This window comes from Crocodylus porosus, unplaced genomic scaffold, assembly GCF_001723895.1.
Source record: "Crocodylus porosus isolate Cpor-Errol unplaced genomic scaffold, CroPor_comp1, whole genome shotgun sequence".
Taxonomy (NCBI): Eukaryota; Metazoa; Chordata; order Crocodylia; family Crocodylidae; genus Crocodylus; species Crocodylus porosus.
In genome coordinates this window covers 106,825,150-106,845,718 of record NW_017728906.1, presented here as the reverse complement: position 1 = coordinate 106,845,718, position 20,569 = coordinate 106,825,150, and the positions used below count along the sequence as shown (strand labels likewise).

The following is a 20,569-nucleotide window of genomic DNA, read 5'->3' as shown; positions in this document are numbered from 1 at the left end:
ATAGTCCCAGATTTTGAAGGCCAGTCTCAGCCAGTTGGTGAGAATCAGAATGAGTATCTCAGAAATGCAGGGACACAGAGTGAAGTCCGGCAGGGAAGTGGAGTGGCAGTGTGCTAGGCAGGCAGGTAGGCACCGCTGTTTTCCTGGCTGCCCAGTGTACCACACTGCCCCACCCCTGGCTCTGCCTGCTGACTTGGAAGAGCAGGGTGGCGGGGAGCAGTGTCCCAGATTTCTATAGGGTCACCCTAAGATGAGATGTCCAAGAATGGATGTATGTGTGAGAAAAAAATACACTGTTCTGCTCTAGAGGGAATTCAAACCCAGCTTCTTTACCAAATGCTTCCTTATTTCCTGGACACCAGATCTATGTAGCTTCATCTTTGATTCTATTAATACGAACTGGCTTAAGTTAAACTCTGACAAAACTTGGATTCGGTGACTATGATAACAGCAGCTTGGCCTGCACAAGTCTAGTGTTCAGATCTGATGAACCTGTCATTACTGCCTCTGTCATGAGCCCACTTTCTATACAGCTGCTCAGTTGGACAGCCCTACTTTTAAACAAAGTAGTTGTAGCAGACTTGTTTAATCTGGCCTTTTGGAGAGCCTTAGCATATCTTATGTAGTGCGTACACATATGTACTAGGGCTGTGCGAAGCTTTGGTCCCTGATTCGATTCGGCCTGATTTGGTGGCTGAATTTCCGAATCAAATCAGGAGACCCTTTAATCTCTCCGTATCAAATCGGAACTCTCCAAATGCATCGGAAAAATTTGACAATTCGGACATAGACCCAGCTTTAAATGTTTTTTTTTCTACATGCCTCAAGGTAGTAGGCAGCTCATGAATGCCAGGATGGTGGGGTAGATGGGGCACACCACAGGAGTGTGTGTGTGTCCCCTGCATGCTCAGGAGCAGACCCGGAAGTGGACCAGAAGCACTTCTGGTCCACTTTCAGGTTTGCCAGGAAGCGCTCTGGGGGACCCCCCTGCACTCCCCCGGCCCAGTGACTGGTGCCTCCTGGGTCTGGGGGGCACCCAGGGTCCCCCCAGGGTTGATCACCAAGGTGGGGGTGGGGCACATACTCAATGGTGGACCCAGAAGAGGACTGGAAGTACTTCCGGTCTGCTTCCGGGTTCACCACCAAGCATGCAGGGGGGACCCCCACACTCCTGTGGGTTGCTCCACCTGCCCCAGCATCTCAGCATTCATGAGCCACACCTGGTACTTCAAGGTATGCAGAAAAAACACTTAAAGTTGTGTCTGGCTAAATCGTTGGTTCTCCAAATCAGCATCAAATCTTCAGATTCGCGTTCAGCTGAATTGAATTGGGGACAGAGATCCGAATCAACAAATTGAATCGCTGTCCCGGATTTGGACCAAATCAGAGTACAATATGTCCCGTTTCACACACCCCTAATATTTACATGTAACATAACGAACACGAATATAGTTGTAAGCATATATTTGAAATTTGTCATAATGAGTTAAAAAAAATAAAAGAAAATTAACTTAATCTATTCCCTACTATTACAGTTAACACTCCTGTAAATGAACGATTATGGAGATTTTTTTCACTATATTTTTAACTTTTCACATTTGTCTATTTCCCTGTGTCTCTAGAGTAATCAATCTTGCCCTTTTAAATTAAGGTGGAGAATAAAGCTTTTAAAAAAGAAGTTGATTATAAAATTAGAAATGGCAAAGAGACCTGCCTGGCTAACAGTTGCTTTTTTATTTTATTTTATTTTTTTTAAACTAGTTTCATGGTTGTTAGGGTTGGAAAGGACCTCACTAGATCATCGAGTCCAACCCCCTGCCCTTGGCAGGGAAAAGTGCTGGGATCATGTGACCCCAGCTAGATGCTTGTCCAGGCTTCTCTTAAAGACCCCCAAGGTAGGGGAGAGCACCACCCTCCCTTGGAAGCCCATCCAGATTCTGGCAACCTTTACCATAAAGAAGTTCTTCCTGATGTCCAACCTAAATCTGCTCTCTGTCAGTTTGTGGCCATTGTTCCTGGTTATTCCAAAGGGTGCCATGGTAAACAGAGCATCTCCTATTTCTTGTGCCTGGCCTCCCCCTCCCCCCACCAATGAATTTGTAAATGGCCACAAGATCCCCTCTCAGCCTTCTCTTATGGAGGCTGAAGAGATCCAGATCCCTCAGTCTTTCCTCATAGGGCCTTACCTGCAGGCCCCTAACCACACAAGTGGTCGTCCTCTGGTCCCTCTTCAAGGCAGTCACTCTTGATGTGAACTGGACTCAGTATTCCAACTGTGGCCTGACCAATGCTGCATAAAGAGAAAGTATCACCTCCCTGGACCTGTTCATGATGCCACCTGCTAATGAATGATAGAGTGCTGTTAGTTTTACTGATTACTTCGTCACATTGATAGCCTATATTTATCTTGGAGTCAACTCTGACTCTGAGATCCCTTTCTGCCGCTGTGCTGCTGAGAAGGTCATCCCCTAGCCTGTAGGTGTGTTGGTGATTCCATCTCCCTAGATGCAGCACTTTGCACTTGTCTTTGTTGAACTGCATCCTGTTATTTCTGCCCACTTTTCCAACCTGTCCAGGTCTGCCTGGATTTGATTCCTTCCCACTAGTGTGTTTACCCCATAATTTTGTGTCATCCGCAGATTTGGACAGAGTGCTCTCCATGCCCTCATCCAAGTCGGTGATGAAGACATTGATTAGCACAGGTCCAAGGACTGAGCCTTGAGGGACCGCATTGTCCACAACTTTCCAGTGCGGTCCCCCAAGTTTAACTGTGGTATTAAGTTTCCCACAGGTACTGCAATTAAAGTAGAATGTATGCTTTTGCTAAAAAATGCAACCATTTAACTTGGCTCCCTGTTAATTATTTTATTATGTTGCACAATTACAGAGGCGCTTCCATTGCTGGTGAGAGTTATTCAGTCACCAGATGCCAAAACCAAAGAGAACGTAAATGCAACAGAGAACTGCATTTCAGCAGTAGGAAAGATCATGAAATTCAAGCCTGATTGTGTAAATGTTGAAGAAGTTCTGCCACATTGGTTATCATGGCTTCCACTGCATGAAGACAAAGAAGAAGCTGTTCATACTTTCAATTATCTATGTGACTTAATTGAGAGGTAAGATAATGTATTTTATTCATAAAGTAAATGTACTTTTGGTTATGTTTGCATTTATTTTCAGTTAAGGAATTTCTCTAGTGTTTCACATTCCACAGCAAACTGTTGTTGTTCTAAGTCACTTATCTTATTCAAAAAATGTACACACAGATGTTGGGAAAGTCATTCCAGAAGGACAGTTTTTAAGAAAATTCCAAGGGATCTGGTTCTGCTCCCCCTGGCTTAACATACTGCAGAGGGTCTGGCTGAGCCACAAGGGTGCTTCAGTTTAGAGCTAACTGGCAGCACGTGTGGGGCTGGCCAGCAGTGAGTACTATGGAGTAAATTTAGTTTTATTCCAGCCTATCAGGAGCATACATGTTAGACGCAGAGACATGTACTGTGCAGCTAACTTTGTGTACATGAGAAATTTACTGCTTGATAGGCTCACCCAGTATGTCTTTGGACCCTTAGTACCTGATGTGTGTTAGTGAAGAAGTTTCTATGGGAGTGAGAAGTGACCTCTTTTAAAGAGGTGTACCTAACAGTTTAACTCTTGCCTTTCTCCTCCTGGTTAGTTTCATGGAGAAGAATGGGATGAGACTAACTAAAGCTTACTTAATATTTCAAGTCTAATATTGTTTAATGTGGACTGAAATTTGAAACTGAAAGATAAATCTGATAGATTTATCTTTCCTGGTGAAAGGTGAACTAGGAAAAAAAAAGTATCAACATGGATACCACCCCATTAGCTGCTTTTTTTTTTCCCCTCTTATTATGTATCTCTCTTCCTCTGTTCAGTTTCCTTGACCCCCTTTGTTATTATAGACTGCTCTATTTTTAAAGGACTTGTTTTGTGGTATATCTCAATCCAAACTAATGAAGACTTCAGAGGAAAAATGGTATTGATTGGCTGTTCATGTGGCTTTGGGGAGCAGGTCCTTTTAAGAAATGCAAAGATTTGTCATAATGCTTCCAGTTCATCTTATTGGACCCACCTCATGCTGACTTGGCCCACAACAGCTCATCAGAACTCCCTTGTGTGGGCCTTCAGCCCAAATAATTTCCCACCCTTGCTTTAGATTAGGATTGTGTATGATGGTTTGGACAGGGATGATCCTATCTTAGGCAGGGGGTTGGACCTGATGACCTCTGGAAAGCCCTTCCAGCCCTACTTCTCTGTGATTCTTTGATTCTGTGGTATTGCACAGAGGACAAAACCACGTTTGTATAATAAAATAAAATATCTCAAGCCAAAACTAATAGGCTACATGATGGTAAACAGAAGCCCTTCAAGTGTTATGAAGGCCAAATTTACACTGCTGATTTTACATCATGCACCAACTACAACCTTAAGCTTGCTCTTCAGGAGAGAGCAAAAAAAAAAGAGAAGGGAATGAAGTAGCATTTCCTGGTCACCACATACTTAACACTGAAAACAGTTACTTTAATTGGGACTGAAAAGCTTCTTATTACTGAAAGAGAGGGTCTCTTGTTTGAAGTTTTGCCACGGTAAGTAGAGCTTGTAGCAGAATACAGTAATACTCATGCTTAGGTCCAAAAACTTCTTAAAATTGACAAATTTGAAGCAGGAAACCCATCTGGATCTGTAGATGCACATTCAGCTTGGAGAAGTGAAGGCTCAGGGGTGACTTGGTGGTAGCCTGTTAGTATATAAGGGGTGTGAATCAGGAACTGGGAGAACATCTGTTCACCAGAGCACCCCAAGGGAAGACCAGGTCTATCGGTCACAGACTGCTAGAAGACCATCTTAGACTGGACATAAGGAAAAACTTCTTTACAGTCCTAGTCTGTAGAGTCTGGAATAGATTTCCCTCAGAAGTGGTGCAAGCACCTCCTCTGGATGCCTTTAAGAAATGCTTGGATGCTTATCTTGCTGGGGTGATCTAACCCTAGCTGGCTGACTTACTGCCCCTTGGGCAGTGGGCTGGACCCAGTGATCTCGCAAGGTTCCTTCCAGCCCTAATGTCTATGAAATGTATCAGTATAAAAAGTACAAAATAGGTTTGGGGAATCATCTAAACAAAGTACATGACACTTTTTCCATTAACAAAACATGGAATAATTATGTAACGTTCAACTTTAATTTGCTCGTTCTTAATGGGAAAAGATAATTTCCTTCCATAGACAACAATATACTGAATCCTTGCTTATTTGAAAATATATATATATGTATACATATATTTTTATCTCTAACAGTAACAACACAGTTGTCCTTGGTCCCAACAACTCTAATCTTCCCAGAATATTTGGTATAATTGCGGATGGTGAAATTCATGAAGCTATTAAACATGAAGATCCATGTACCAAACGATTGGCTAATGTTGTTCGCCAAGTGCAGGTAAATGTAAATTTATTCAGGGGAATAACTCTAATGTGTTTTCAAAATCAACTGAATTGTTAACAGAGTATTCAGGACTAGTCTTCATAATAAAAATGCTCCAGTAAGTGATTTATGCAGAAGGAATTTTCCAAATTGTTTAATTCAATTAAATAATCCACTTTAAACTAGATAGCCCTGATAGTTAAATAGAGGTTGTCTTTTGATTGACTTTTTAAGTATTTCCAGCTGACTGGTTTACTGCAGGGGTTCCCAAACTGTGGTATGCATACCCCTATGGGTGCACAAAACAACTCTGGAGGGATACACAGGAGAAATTGTGTAATGGCAAATTGAATTTTCATTATAATATTGGCATTCAGGGGGTTAAAATATAAAACATGCTGGTAGTAATACACGGGCAGCTGGTAAATCTGGAAGGGGGCGCACAAGAACCTCTGGCTTACTATAAGTATCCGTACACACAAGCCAAAGTGCAGCCTTTTCTTGTACCTTTCAGATTAATTCAGCTACACATTTTTGGATTTTTTGAAAATGTTAGTGTTCATTACTTTTCCTTTAAAGTACCTTTTGCCTTTATTTTAACATTTTAATGTCTTATGCCTGCTATAAATTCATAATAAATTTTTCATCTCTAAAATAAAATGGATGAAGAATTGCCACCTGCCTATGGAAGCTGGAGAAAAGCACAGAATAAGAAAGAGACAAACTTCAGCTGCTTAAGGCAACAAATGTGAACTGTTTCCATGTTATCTAGCTATTTTGACATTATAAAGATGAGAAATTCTTACCTGCAAATACTGAGCTTTCCACTGTCAATTTCAAAGTGCTAATAATGTAGAATGCCTGGTCATACCAAAAGTAATTAAATGTTTTCATGCATTAAATTGTCATTGTGTATAGATTACTGTGAATCTTGGTACACTATCTTTACACTTACTTTTGCCCTATACTTCAGAAAGGATGCAAAATGATTTAAGTTTTTCAGTGTAATCTGATAAAATATATCACATTTTAAGACCACAAACTTCTGTGGTTTTAAATGCATTTAAAATCTCTACATTTGCTTTTGCAACAGTTGAGATTTTAAGCCTATAAACTGGAAGAAAAATTAACTTGTTTTTTATAGTCTATTTCTGAGCCAAGCTGTCCCCTGCTCCCAGGTTTCTGTTGGCAGTAGTGATGCATAAACACTTTTCACTTATTTATTATTCCTCTATTATGAAAGGTGTAATACCTTCAAAATATTGTAGATTCATTAAAGTAATTTCACTGTATTTGGAAAAAAAACAAAAATAGCACACCATACAACAGTATGGAAGGTGAGAAATTATGGCTAGGGATACCTCTCCACTTAATAAAAAGAAAGTACCCCACAATTCTGTTTGCCGGAGCATGAGTGAATGGTCAAACTGTAGGTAACTTCAGAAGAATAAAGAATGGAGTCTATCCTGTTTTGACTTGATTCCTTTTTAGTTCTAGGGAGTCTCTAAGAGGTTCAGACCCAAGTACAAAGGTCTTGTCTGTACTGCTTTCAGAACAAAACAAAATGAACATTAGTGTGTTTTGTCAGTACACATTTGTATAACCAAGGACTTGGTCTGTTCAGCTTACTTCTAAGTATATAAACTCGGTGAGCATTGAACTCTGCAAAATTAGGTCCTGAATATAACTTTTTTCCAGCCTGTATTTATTAAAGAAATCCTCTTTTTTTTTTTTTTTTTTAGACCTCTGGAGGATTGTGGACAGAATGCATATCACAGCTGAATGCAGACCAACAGGCAGCCATACAGGAGCTCCTGAATTCTGCTTGAAGGGCCTTAATTATCGTCTGCAAGAAAATAACTCCAAATAAACGTTTACCCTATTGTTTAGGTTTCTTTGTTTCTTTTTTGAGCAAAAAAGAACTGTAGTGTATGTAGGCCATTTTTCTACAACCTACAGGCAGTGGCAGCAGGAAGAAGCACTCTTTCAGAATGGTGTTTAAATCAGTTTCTTTCCCACAACGCTGAAGAAGCTCCCTGTAAACCCTACAATAGCACTGAAGAGTATTTTTCTAACGGTATAAGCCATCCATATGATGGTGAAAGGGAAACAAGTTGAATTTTCTCATTAGACTTCATGGATTAAGATACAGCTTTAAGACCTGTTATTCAGCAGTAGATGTACATTATAACAGATAAAAACATTTCTATACATCTAGTGTTAACTGTATTAATTGGAGTGTGAGTTTTTTTGTTTTTTTTTTTTGTAGGGTAGAAAATGCCCTTCTGCCCAGCAAACTAGTAGATCAAAAGATGAAAAATTGAAGATAAAAACATCAAGCATGAAGACCTCATTGATGTCCCTTTCAGTTTCTAAAAAAGGCTTATGTAGTGACTCAATGAGGAAAGCTGTTCAGCTTCCAGCCCTTGAATGTGAAGTGTCTTTGGCATGTCTGACAGTATCTCATTCACTCCTCAATAAATGACGTTGAAATACAATAAGAAGCTTGTGTAAAAGTTCACTGCTGTGTGGTTTTTATTCATTTAATTTGCTCCAGTGAAGAGATGCAAGAACAAACTTTGCTAGTTTAAATTTACGCAGAACTGCCCTATACAGTATTATCTAGTTCTAACTTCATTTATTCTGGTTTCTTGGATTTTAACCACTTCTGAGTCAAAACAACTGATAATGCTATGTAGAAGTCAAACTTAACAACATGCCTCTTGGTATGGGAATCTTACATATCTTGACCATATATTGTTTAAAGTCAAATGCAATTGCATATCAATAACATATAGAAAATTGGTTAATGCTGTTTGAGGTGCAAATGTACAAAAAAAGTTGGCCAAATGGAACATTTTAATCACTACACTATATTGTGAAAATATAACTCGTAGCTGATTCTGAACGAAGGAAATGCATGCGTCTTTTTGGTTTGTCATATTAGCAAAATATTACTTAAAATATTTTGAGATGCGCAACTTTTCTAAATCTTATTTAAACCTCTGTGTGAACACTTTGCAGTTTGTATTAACAGTTTCCAAAGCAATATAAATATGAAACAAATCAGAAATTAACTTAAGAATTAAAGATTTTTCGTTAAGTGGTTTTTGCTGCAGTCTCTTAAAACATAAAGGTATGATGTGTTAAGGTGAAATGGAGTACGTGTTCTTAGTTTTATAACAAATAAAATGGCTGTATACTCATTTAGGGCCTTGTTACACCTTATACTAAGCCACAGGTATGTTGATGGGTGTTTAGTGGTAGTTCAGGTTTGAAGTAGGTGCATTTCAGGCCAGGAGGGGCCTGGAGGACACAGAATTTCCCCCCTTCCCTCATTCGAGGCCCCTCCTGCCCCCAGGGCTCTCCCTCACTGCCTCTGAGTTCCCTCTTGCTGCATCCCCCACCCCCAGGCATTACTTGTGGCTGCCTGTGCTGTCTGTTCCAGGAGAGCAGGCAGGGGAAGAGTTAACCTGCCTGCCAGTCACTGCTGCTGTCGTGTTGCTGCTGTTCAGGCCGAGAGAGCAGGAGCAGCTGTGGGGACCAAGGGGCAAGTTAATCCTTCCTTGCTAGCTCCCTTGGGACAGATAGTGTGGGCAGCCAGAAGTAAATGAGATGGGGTGGGCAGTGAGTGGGAATCTGGGGTGCTAGGAAAGGTGGGGAGGGCAGTGGCTCTGGTCTGGGCCAGTGGATAAGGGCGTGTAGGTGGGGTGGTTACACTAAGGTGCAACCTAGAGTAACTGTGGCTGCAGCTTTAGTGTAACACAAGTTGGATAATGTAGATCAGCAGAGATCCTGGTTTTCTCTGACTTTAAAAAAATCCCTAATTTTCAGATTTAAAAAAAGTAACCCATGATTGAAATGAAACACTACCATATATAGATAGATAACTATATAGGTCTCTAGAGAGATCTATATACATATATATTAGTGGTGTTTCATTTTAATCATGGAAAAATGGATTTTGGGTCACTTTTTTAAATTATTTAGAGAAAACCAGGATCCCTGTAGATCAGAGATCATCCTGCTCTGGAGAGGCATAACTTTGAGCTGCAAAACAAGGGCACCTATATCTGAGCGCAGAGGCTGCTCTGGAATTCCAGCATGTTGAGGCAGACTCAACCAAGTCTGCTGGCGCATGGCAATTACTGCATTCCAGCATCTCGTGTATCAACATCCCTGTACTTAAAAATGGCACTGGGGGTGCTTGAACTAAAACTCATCAAACAAGCTTTAATTCAAGCACCCCTGCTACATGAAGTGCAGGGATGCATACATGAGCTGCAGCAGCACTTTTAATTAGACCAGCTCTCAGAACTGCTCTAATTAAAGTGCCAGCCTGTCCTCTTTCCTCCCCCACCCCGCTCTCCCCCCAGAGCACATGTAAAAGTGCTTAAAACTAGTTTCAGGTGTTAGTATGTGGACAATCCATGGGTTAAGAGCTGTAGGAGTCACCCAAAATTATTATGCAACAAGACCCTGACAGGAGCTTTATTGCTGTGGCTTTATAAACAGTCTAAAACTGCTTAATATATAATGCATCAAAGTACAGAATTGTCTTAGAATATTCTAACCCAATTCAGATTTTAAACTCTTGTCTCCGGACAAACTGCTATTTCAGTCTTAAGCTTTAAGATGCTTTCTTAAAATGCAAATCAATAGTTGCACTATTAGTGTATACTGTTCAGTGCAGATTATACTTAGTTTGTCACTAGAGTAATTTTTTCATGACATCCCTATTTTGCATACCATTCTTTTCAAGTACAGTAATTCCTGTTTTAATCTTTTAAGTACAGCTGATTTATCTTGCAGGAGTTCACATATCTACAACTCTAGAAAATGGCCAATTACAGAAAAATCTTCTATTTTGTCTTTAAAAAAAATACAAATATGGCTACCAAAATGGATCATTGGATTTTTATGTTAATTTGAGTATTTGGGGCTAATATCTTACTATAAACAGTAAGAGCATTTCATATTTTCCTGTGAGGCCTGCAGGTTTTATGCATTAGTATTATCTTTAGCCCAGATTCTTTTTCTGACAGAGTGCAAAAAAACATGATTAAAAAGTGCTAGTTCTTTTTCTGTACTCTTGCAAGTTCTGCTTTAAAACTTAAAGTTAACAAACCCCTTTTTAATCTAAGAGTTCAGAGCAGATTTTGTGTAGTTTTGAGTAGTGACACTGCTTTTCCTTTTTCCCAGTGTAGTGCAGGAGGCCAGATTTGAGTCGGCAAAAGAGTTTCTTTGTCTTCAAAGATCCAAGGGCTGCAGCACTGGAAGATCTGTCATGATTTGCTTTTAGCTAGTTGATCACCCATTTAACTTATCTATAAGAACTTATGGGCCCTATTAAGTATATGTAACTAAAGTTTGACTACCCTTGCAGAATTTCTTTGGGGAATGCCACAATTACTTCAAGTTTAATCACATCACGTACTGTAAAGAATTAGATTCTCCTCCCATGTCTTTTTTTAATACTGTTGCTTTATCCCGTTCATGCTGCTCATTAGGGTTGAGTAGGAGACTTGGTGAAAAGGTTTGGTGCAGTTAGCAAGCCCTGGATTCAAGTTCACTTGCTCTTAGGATCACAGGAAAGTAGGGCTGGAAGGGGCCTCATGAGGTCATATCTAGTCCAGCCTCCTGCTCGAGGCAGGATCATCCTTGACTAAACCATTGTGGCTGTTGCAGCATCTGTCTACCTTGCTCTTAAATTTCCAACAATAGGCAGCCTGTTTCAATGCTGCTTCCTAAGGGTCACACCACCATGATCTAAGCACAAAAGACCTCATAACTAGGTTTTACCCAAATACCCTGCTTCAAGAAACAAAACTTCAGGAGGATCTTTGTAGCTTTTATTGGCAACCGCTGCTTGCTCTGTAAGGGCATTTTGTTCTTTTGGTGTACATTAGTTCACTCTTCAGGTCCTTATCTGTATTTCTACAGAGGGTGAACACGTGCCTCTCTTGGTGTCTTCAGCAGTCTGTAAATAAGGAGAAAAGTGCTTCCATGAGAGGAAGGATTCTTTATCAATAAAGGAAAAAAAATAATCGACAATCAGAAAAGCAGACTTACCCAGACTTGGAAATGCTAGGTAGGGTCCTGTTGAAGGTAAGTAAAAAAACGCCATGCAGGTGAGTTTTAGTCATAAAGACATCCTGTAAAGGACATAAAAGCCTGCTACCTTAATACAAAGACTTGCTAGGCTAAATTATGAGCATGTGACTCGAAACAATGAAAATCTGTATTCTAGCCATATTTTTATAGAGAGTATACTCACAGGCAGCTAGAGACAAAATTAGGAAGGTCAAGGCACTTATTGAAATAGTTCATGTCCCTTGCTAATGTAGCAAGAGCACTTTATAAATGCATCAGAATTGAGAGGTAAAATGTGTGTAGGTCCTTTACAAAGTGAAAAGGAAAAGTTAATAATGAACAATGTAGAGAAAGCTGAAGCAAGCTTAAAAAAAATCAAAAACCCTTCACAACAAAGGTCAACTGGGAGACAACTAGCACAATTAATGAACAACAAGAGGGTAGGTCCTCAGCATGTGAAAAGGAAAAGAACAAGTTGGCAATTTACTTGGATAACTTTTAAATCAGCAGAGCCTGATGTGATCCGTCCCCCAATACTTGAAGAATTGGTTAAAGTGATTGCAGAGCCTTTGTCTGCTGAGATCCTAAATGATTGGAAAAGTGGAAACATAATGCCTAACCAACCCTTAAAAAAAACCTAAGGAAGAGCAGGAACTAGGGGAAAGGAGAACTCAGAATTACAAACAGGTCAGTCAACTTTGATACCTGCAAATATACTGGAGTATGGCCATCTGTTCTGCATGTCCACAAGGCATAGGATAAGAGGTAATTGGCTTAAATTGCAAGAAATGAGATTTAAGGTACAAAGAACTCTAACTATGTAAACTTTGGAAGAGATTACCACTAAAAATGGTCAGATTTGGGATTTAAACGAAGGATGGTCAACCTGTGGTGCAAGTATCTGAAGTAGCACAGGCAGTCTCTGTGAGGCATGGCAGATTGGGGGTGCCAAGCAGCACAGCAGCAGATAGGGTAGGGAGCAGAAAACAGCAACAGATTGGGGGGGGGGATCAGAGTGGCACTTGGAGGGTGTGGGTCTTAATTTGTGGTGTGCCTGGTTAAAGGTTAGCCCCTACCTGTGACTAAGATGATCCTGCCTTGAGTATGGGGGTTGGACTAGATAGCCTCTTGAGCTCCCTTCTGTCTTTTTTCTGTGATTCCATGACTGCATTTTTTGGCATCCTTCCACAGCCAGGCAAAATGTAATGGTATAGGTAAGAGATGTATTCCACTGCCCCAGGTTTTGCCATCCTCATCTCTTCAACAACCATCTGGTCTGTTTTCTGTAAGTATGGGCCCAGATCATTTTTGTTCTAAAGACCATCATGGCTAGTTGCAGCTTTTTTGCAGGTTATTGATCCACTTTCGCATACCTTTTCATAGACCTTTCTTAAAATGTTTCAACCAGTACCACAGCAAGGGCATATACTGGCACCAGGAACCCTTACATAGGGTGGGGTGCCATATCGAATGGAAGTTGTTTCATAATAGTGCATAGGGGGCACTCTGTGCATGTCCTGCACCAAGTGCCAAAATGCTTGGCTGTGGCTTCAGTGAGAAGTAACATCCCTGCTAGCCTTAAGGACAATAAAGGGAAATCTTTTGAATGTCAGGTATTTCCAGTATTTCCTGTTCCTGCCCCAAGATGTTAGGGGAGTGGTAACCCATCTTGAGTTTAAGCTCAACACTGGTTGGTTGGCGGTGGTGGTGGTTGTTTTTTGCAGCTTCAAGATAGTACAATAATGCTTAACCATTGTCATATGGTCTCCTCAATGAGAGAAGTCTGCTTTGCCTCTCTTAACCTGCAGAGTACTTACTTCCATGTTGCTATCATGCCATCTCATGGGAAATATTTCCATCATGAGTTCTTGAGTTAGGTCTCAACAACTTTAAGAATCTTTCACTGAGGCCATTTGTGTAGTGTCCTATCTCAGGAGGAACAATAAAGCAGTGTACGTCCTCCCCCCTCCCCCAACCCAACCTTGATAATTTGCTTGTAAAAGAAAAATATTCCAAGCAAGTGTCAAAAAGCCTTCATAACATCTCTTGTAGGGATTGTGCCTGTTGGTGTACATGCAAAAGTCAAGTCTGATTCTTGTTCAGAGACTGGAATTCATAAAAGTGACCTTAGAGTCCTCTCTTGAGTTGCCTCAAATCTACTTCCTTGAGCTAGTTCCTCCAGGATTTATTTCACTCCCTACTGAATTTTACTTTGCTGGCCATCTCGATAAGAATTTGTCAATTCTAGGCCACATGGCCTTTGGAACATCACATATCAGACTATGCCTTAAACGCATGCAGTCTTGACACCTGTCTGTCATGTCATCCTTGGACAGATAAGTGATTGTTCCTGTGCTGCTTAGATCCTCTCTGAGATGGTGGTCCCATTCCTATCCTTCCAGCTGTTTGATTACGGTTGTGTAGGAACCATTTGTTGACAACCTTCAACTGCAAGGCCTATGATCTTTCAGGGAGATGAAACTGTTCTAGAACCTAGAGCCTGACAGAGCAAGTATATTAGGCTTTTTTTTTTTTTTTTAAATCGCACACCCAGGGATGATGTGTCAAAGTCATGACAGACAATACCACCACAGCACTTTGTATCAATAGAGGGATATAAGATCTGTCACCCAATGCAAGTAAGCAGTCCACCTAAGAAACTAGTACATCTTCCAAACCTCCAGAACATCAGAGCAGACAACTTCAGTAGATGTGCATCTTTGCATCTGAGTGAAAAATCTCAAAAGCATCCTTCAAATATTTTGCAGAGTGATGGCCAGAATGTCACCTGTTTTACCTTTTGAATGGCACAGAGATGCTGGTACTTCTGCTCCTGGAGGAGGAAGGGGATGGGAGATGGGCTGAGTTCTGGCTCCCTGTCTGTTTTTATCATCTTGTGCTAAAGAATCCTCCTGGATGCCTTCCTATGCTCACCATCTAATCCTGTGAATACTTTTTAAAGCCAAGTTCAGATTCTGCACCGTTGATTTTTATTGGCTCTAGCCTGGTCGAAGTAGCTCTGATAGCATCACCTCCCCTCAATGACAGTGAGGAGTCACAGGACACTCCTCCTACTCTTGAGCTTGCTCACCCAGAATGGTATGAGGATACTTTACCTGGACTTGCACTCTCCATACTTCCCATGGCTTCCATATGGATGACAGCACTAGAGTGAGCCTGCTTGTCTCTGATCAAACGGGAACATTCTGATCTACAGCAGGAAGCTAGAAAAGAATATCTCATATAAATTACATGAAATTCAAAAAGGGCAAGTGCCAAGTCCTGCACTTAGGATAGAAAGATTGCATGTACAAATATAGATAGGAATAACTGGCTAAGCAGATGCAGTACTACAGAGAAGAACCCCACCCCACCCCACCTTCAGACTAAAAAAGCCCAGTTCCCTCGATCTCTCCTTACAAGTCACATGCCCCAGTTCACTAAACATGTTTGTTGCCCTCTGCTGGACTCTCTCCAATTTCTCCACATCCTTTCTGTAGTGGAAGACCCAAACCTGGACACAGTACTCCAGATATGGCCTTACCAGTGCAGAATAGAAAGGTCTAATTACTTGTCTTATGCTCTTGTTTTATCTCTTACTTGCTCATGTTAAAGACAGCCTATTTGCTAGTAAGTGCAGTGGGCCTAGGCCCGCTAGTAAAGAACAAGTCCCCCCCCATTGTTAGAGGGAGGCTATGAATTGTATAACAATTGACTAGTTGAAACAAATGAAAAAAAATAAACTCTCAAGAAAAGGAGCACAGGTCATGGGTTTACAACTATGGTTCCTAGAGGGAAAACTGTGCAGAGAGCATCAGGTAATGCCCACAGCCTCTCAAACATCTAAGGAGCTGTGGATGCTGCCCAGTGAAATTCTGCCTGGTGATGTGCACAAACAAGTGAAAGGAAGACAGCCCCACAGTCGCATGGGATTTCCTGCCTCCTCCCTCCCCCTAGCCAGCACTACTTTCCTGGTATTGGTAAATGGAGAGCTTAGTCAGAGCCAGGAGGAGACTGACTAAAAGGTAACGAGACTCTGTGGGGATACCTTGAAAGGGGTGGCGGGGAGGGAAGTGCATCCAGAACCTCAATAGCAGGTTCCTCATGGGCAGTAGATGGGCTTCAGCCTCGCGTACTCAAAGTAGGTACAAGCCAGGGTCTTCCCTGTTGGAGACAGGATACTGAGCTTGATTAATTGTTTGGTTGACCCACTATGGTAGCTCTTATAGTCTGAAAGACTCTAGCCATGCAGCTCCCACTTCGTTATAGATAGAAAAGAAATAGGAATTCCTACCCTGTCTAGTATTGATGATGCCAAATAACATATCCCATCAGTGCAAAGCCACTCTCAAAGACCAGGGGTAAAGTTTTTAATTCACCATAAAAATTATTCTGCAGTTCAGAGTTAAATTTTCAGACCCTGCTGTCAAGATTACAATTTTTACTAGAGGCTTGCCTTCCTAGATAATTTGTTACCTGACTCTAGAGAGGAGTTTGCCAGTCTTCAGAGACAGTAAAATGTTGAAGCTGGCTTACAGACAGCCTTACATTCAAAGGCAGAAGTTGTCTTTTTCTTGGAGGATCAGGAGCCACCATTTGAGGGAAGGGAGTTGTTCACTCTAGGTTGTCATACCATTTCTTAGAGTAGAGCTCTGGAACTAGCAGCCTTCAGGCTGCGTCCAAACCATGCAGGATGCCCCTCCTCCATCCCTCCAGCTGCTGCCGCTGCCAGTGTTGCCACCATTGCCCCTACCATGGCAACCACCAGGGTTTTGAGGTTCCCTTCTCCTTTAGCTTCTGCTTCATGCCACTGGGATTTGCATGGCCAGGACAACCTATATGGTGGGAGGAAGGGTTAGGATGGGGCCACATAGTGCAGAAGCTTGCATGGTGCATACAGCCTTCAGCTGCTAAGGAGTAGGACAGCCCTGCTTTAGCCATTTATACCCAGAGCCTGAAAAGGAGCCCAACATGCAATAGTCATGCCACTTAAAAACAATCCTGCAACCCTCTTTGTTCTACCACTGATCCTCTAAATCACTTGAGACCTTTTAAAATAAAAACTGTGACATCCCAGTTATTCACCCCAAGAGAGGCCTAACTGACTACAGGATCCCCATTCAATACTTCTTTTTTTTTTTTGTCTTGTGGACAAAAGTACATGTCTTCCTACCAATTCATCTAACTAGCTGTAGAGGCAGACTAGACAAGCATGGCAATGACTTCTGCCTTGATGTTTGATGCTGCTCAAATGTAGAGTAGTCTTGCTCTTCACTCATTCATGTCTGGTTAGCAGGGACATCTGAGACATGCTTATTTTGATAAAGTGGATGCAGGTCTGGCCTACAACTTTTTGGGGTCCCCTGCAAAATATAGTTTTGGGGCCCCTGACGTGAGAAGCTGACGGTGGTGGTGGGGGAGGGAGGCGCATGGGCAAAGAAGCCAGCAGCAGTGGCAGGGGGGAGGAGTGGCGAGCAGCTGGATGTGAAGTCAGCAGCAGCAGCGGGGGGGCGGACGGGGGAAGAGTGGCTAGATGCAGGGGGCCCCTTGGCTGCAGGGCCCCTTGCAACCGCAGATTTTGCAGGATAAGACAGGCCACCCCTGAGTGGATGAGATTCTTTCCTTGGTGTGAAAAAATATAGAATTTCCATTACTGTATGAAATCTAAATATTTGCTATTTTGGACTTGGAGTAGTCTGTCTCTAAGTTTGGGCAAGAAGTACATAGCAATGGTCTTGGCTTACCATCCATTAATCAACTGTTTTCCTATCCCACTGTATTGAAATTTCTGAAAGGTCTTCCTTTCAATATGAGATCATGTGGGATCTAAGTAGTTATTGTAGCAGTTATTGGCCTACTATTCAAGGTAATGGCTTGCATTGTGAATACATCCTTCAGCTGCTAAGAAGTATAGGACAGCCCTGCCTTAGCCATTTATACAGGGCCTTGTGTTCCCTGCTGTATTTGGCAGCAAGGAGTTTTTTGCATCACTGTTGTCTTAGCAAGAAAGGTAACAGAAATCCAATACTGAATCTCCTCTCCACTGCCTGTTATTGGGGGAAGCTATCCTAAGGAGACTCCTTAAGTTCCCACTGAAAGTTGTTCATTCAGGTGAAAATCCCAAACCAATATTTGTTTCCATATTAGTCCCTGCATCCTGGTCATAAGCAGGGATCCTTGTTTTCTCTGATTTAAAAAAATCCCCAATTTTCAAGTTTAAAAAAAGTAACCCAAAATCTACATTTTCATTTTAATCATGTATACAGGCAACCCCCACTTAACGCTCTTAATTGGTTCAGGAAAAACCAAGCACTAAGCAGACCAGTGTTAAGCAAAATCCACTTTCCCATAGGAATGAATGTAAATAAATATAATTTGTTCCCAGGGCTCCCCACTTGTACTATAAAATCACTTAAATCCCCACTAGTACTATAAAAAATCACTGAATTCAGACATCTAAATATATGTAAATTGTTTATTTAACACCTCAAACTTTGAAATAACATATACAATTACAAAATAAAGTAATGAACTGTACGTACAGGTTCACTTTCACCTTCAGTTTTTGCTCTTAGGGCTTGTCAGAGTCATTCTCTTCAAAGTAGGAAGGAAAATCTTTAAGATGTTTGGAAACTTCAGCTATGCCTTTGCTGGTTAAGGCCCTCACTGGTTGAACATATTCTTCAGCATCTTTCTCCTCTTCATGGCTTCTCTGCTGTTCTGTTTGAATGAGGTCCTCATTGCTCAATTCCTCAACTCATGAATGTCCTCTGGTTCAAGTTCATCAAATCCAATCTTCCTTCCAAGCACAACGTTGTCCTGAATTGTCACCATTCGTTCTTCAAACCCTTGGGAATCCTGGACACAGTCTTCCCAAACCTTTCGCCAGACACCATTCATTGTTTTGGAAGCAACTTCATCCCAGGCACTTGAAATGTTATCTATTGCCTTGCAGATATTACAGTCCTTCAAAATTCTTTTAGGGTCAGAGCACCCTCTCCATATGTAGCCTTGACTGCCTGGGCAAATGTTTTCCTTATGTAATAAGCCTTAAAGGCAGCAATTACTCCCTGGTCCATCAGTTGTAAAATAGAGGTGGTACTGGGGAGCCAGGAAAACAACTTTTACACTGTCACTGAGGCCATCAAGTATGGTAGGATGTCCTGGTGCACTGTCTAAAATGAGAAGTGCTTTGTCGGACAGATTGTTCTCTGCACAACATGGGCACACGGTGCCTCCCGAGTCAGGGGGAGCGGGTGAGGGGGCACGAGCATTCTCCAGAACACATTGCAGAACGCACACTCCATCACCTCTTTTTTGTAGTCTCAGATACTGGGATCTATATATTTGAAATGAAATTTGAAGAGGTAAGTACATTCACCCCCTCTGTTCCTGGTGTATAGCATCAAGGACATGTACCTATACCAGATGCATTCTACTGGTTAAAAAAAGGCTTTTATTTTAACCACATGAAACACACACACACACTTGCAGGAGGTTGTGCCTATGTACAGTAGTACACCTTGAACTTCATTCAGTTTCTGTGAGGCAAGTGACTTAATTTTATATATACTTGTATCCTTCCAATATTTGAGCATGCTGTGCTCACACCCCTCTCTGCTGGTATGCACAAAACCCAGAAATGAAACTCTGGGACATCCCTCTGGGTTATAACCCTAAAGCAGTCTCACTGGTGCAGACACATAATAGAGGCATTTAGCCACACATTTGGGGACAATTCTTTCTTTAATAGCAAGGCAGGATGTGGCATTCAAGCTTGGCTACAAACAGAAAAAGTGGTGAATATATAGGGACATACATTTGAAAAATTGCTATGGCATCACTTGCTAAAAATTGCTATGTTTTTACTACTGCTAAAAAGCAAGTAATTATTTTGTAAGATGGGTCTGTTTTATTAATCATATGGATCTGTTGTACTTGAGATAATAGACTTGAAATGTTGAGATAATATTATTCTTTATTTTGACCAACATTTTCACACCAGACAACAAAGCTAACATGTTTATCGATGTCTTTGCCTCTGTCTTCTTAAGTAGGGACCAGAACAGTCACCTCCCTGCTGGACCCACCTCGGGCCCCAGGGGAGGCACACCTGGGCCAAGGGTTAATGAGGAACTAGTTAGGGAACTTCTGGAGGGACTGGATGTATGCAAGTCAGCCAGTCCGGACAATCTCCACCCTAGAGTTCTAAAGGAATTGGCCGAGGTCGTTGCAGGACCCCTGGCATGGCTTTACGAGCACTCATGGTGCTCTTGTGAGGTGCTGGAGGACTGGAAGAGGGCCAACGTGGTTCCCACCTTCAAAAAGGGGAAGAAGGAGGACCCGGGAAACTATAGGCGAGTTAGTCTTACCTCGATCCTAGGCAAGCTGTTTGAGAAAATTATGCTGGCGCACATCCATGAGGGGCCAGCAGGGGACTGCATGCTTAGGGGCAACCAGCATGGGTTCATCAGTGGCAGGTCCTGTCAGACCAACCTGGTGGCCTTTTACAATCAGATAACCAAATCATTAGATGCAGGGGTAGCAGTGGACATAGTCTTCCTGGACTTCCGAAAGGCTTTCGACACTATCTCTCACCCTGTTCTCATTAAGAAACTGGCAGACTGTGGTGTCAACACCCACACAGTCAAATGGGTCACCAACTGGCTGGAGGGCCACACCCAGAGGGTGGTAGTGGATGGGTCCTTCTCAACCTGGGAGGATGTGGGCAGTGGGGTTCCACAGGGCTCGGTCCTCGGGCCCGCACTGTTCAACATCTTTATCAGTGACTTGAATGAGGGAGTAAAAAGCACCCTTTTCAAATTTGCTGATGACACTAAGATGTGGGGGGATGTGGGCATGCTAGAAGGAAGCAGCAGGCTACAATCGGACATAGACAGGTTACAAGGGTGGGCGGACGAGAATAGGATGGGATTCAACACAGACAAGTGCAAAGTGATGCACCTTGGGAGGAACAACCGGCACCATACCTATAGGTTAGGGAACTCCCCTCTTGTCAGCACGGAGGCGGAAA

General features: G+C 41.9%; 1 protein-coding gene across 1 annotated transcript in view; it reads left to right on the top strand.

Annotated features, from left to right (window-relative positions):
- Positions 1-7,963, top strand: part of IPO5 (importin 5) — a 70,718-nt gene extending 62,755 nt beyond the window's left edge. The window contains exons 24-26 of the mRNA XM_019529717.1: positions 2,888-3,116; positions 5,316-5,457; positions 7,185-7,963. Coding sequence (XP_019385262.1) covers positions 2,888-3,116; positions 5,316-5,457; positions 7,185-7,271 — 458 coding nt within the window. The 3' untranslated portion in view covers positions 7,272-7,963. The remainder of the gene's footprint in view (positions 1-2,887; positions 3,117-5,315; positions 5,458-7,184) is intronic.
- The last annotated feature ends 12,606 nt before the right edge of the window (positions 7,964-20,569 follow it).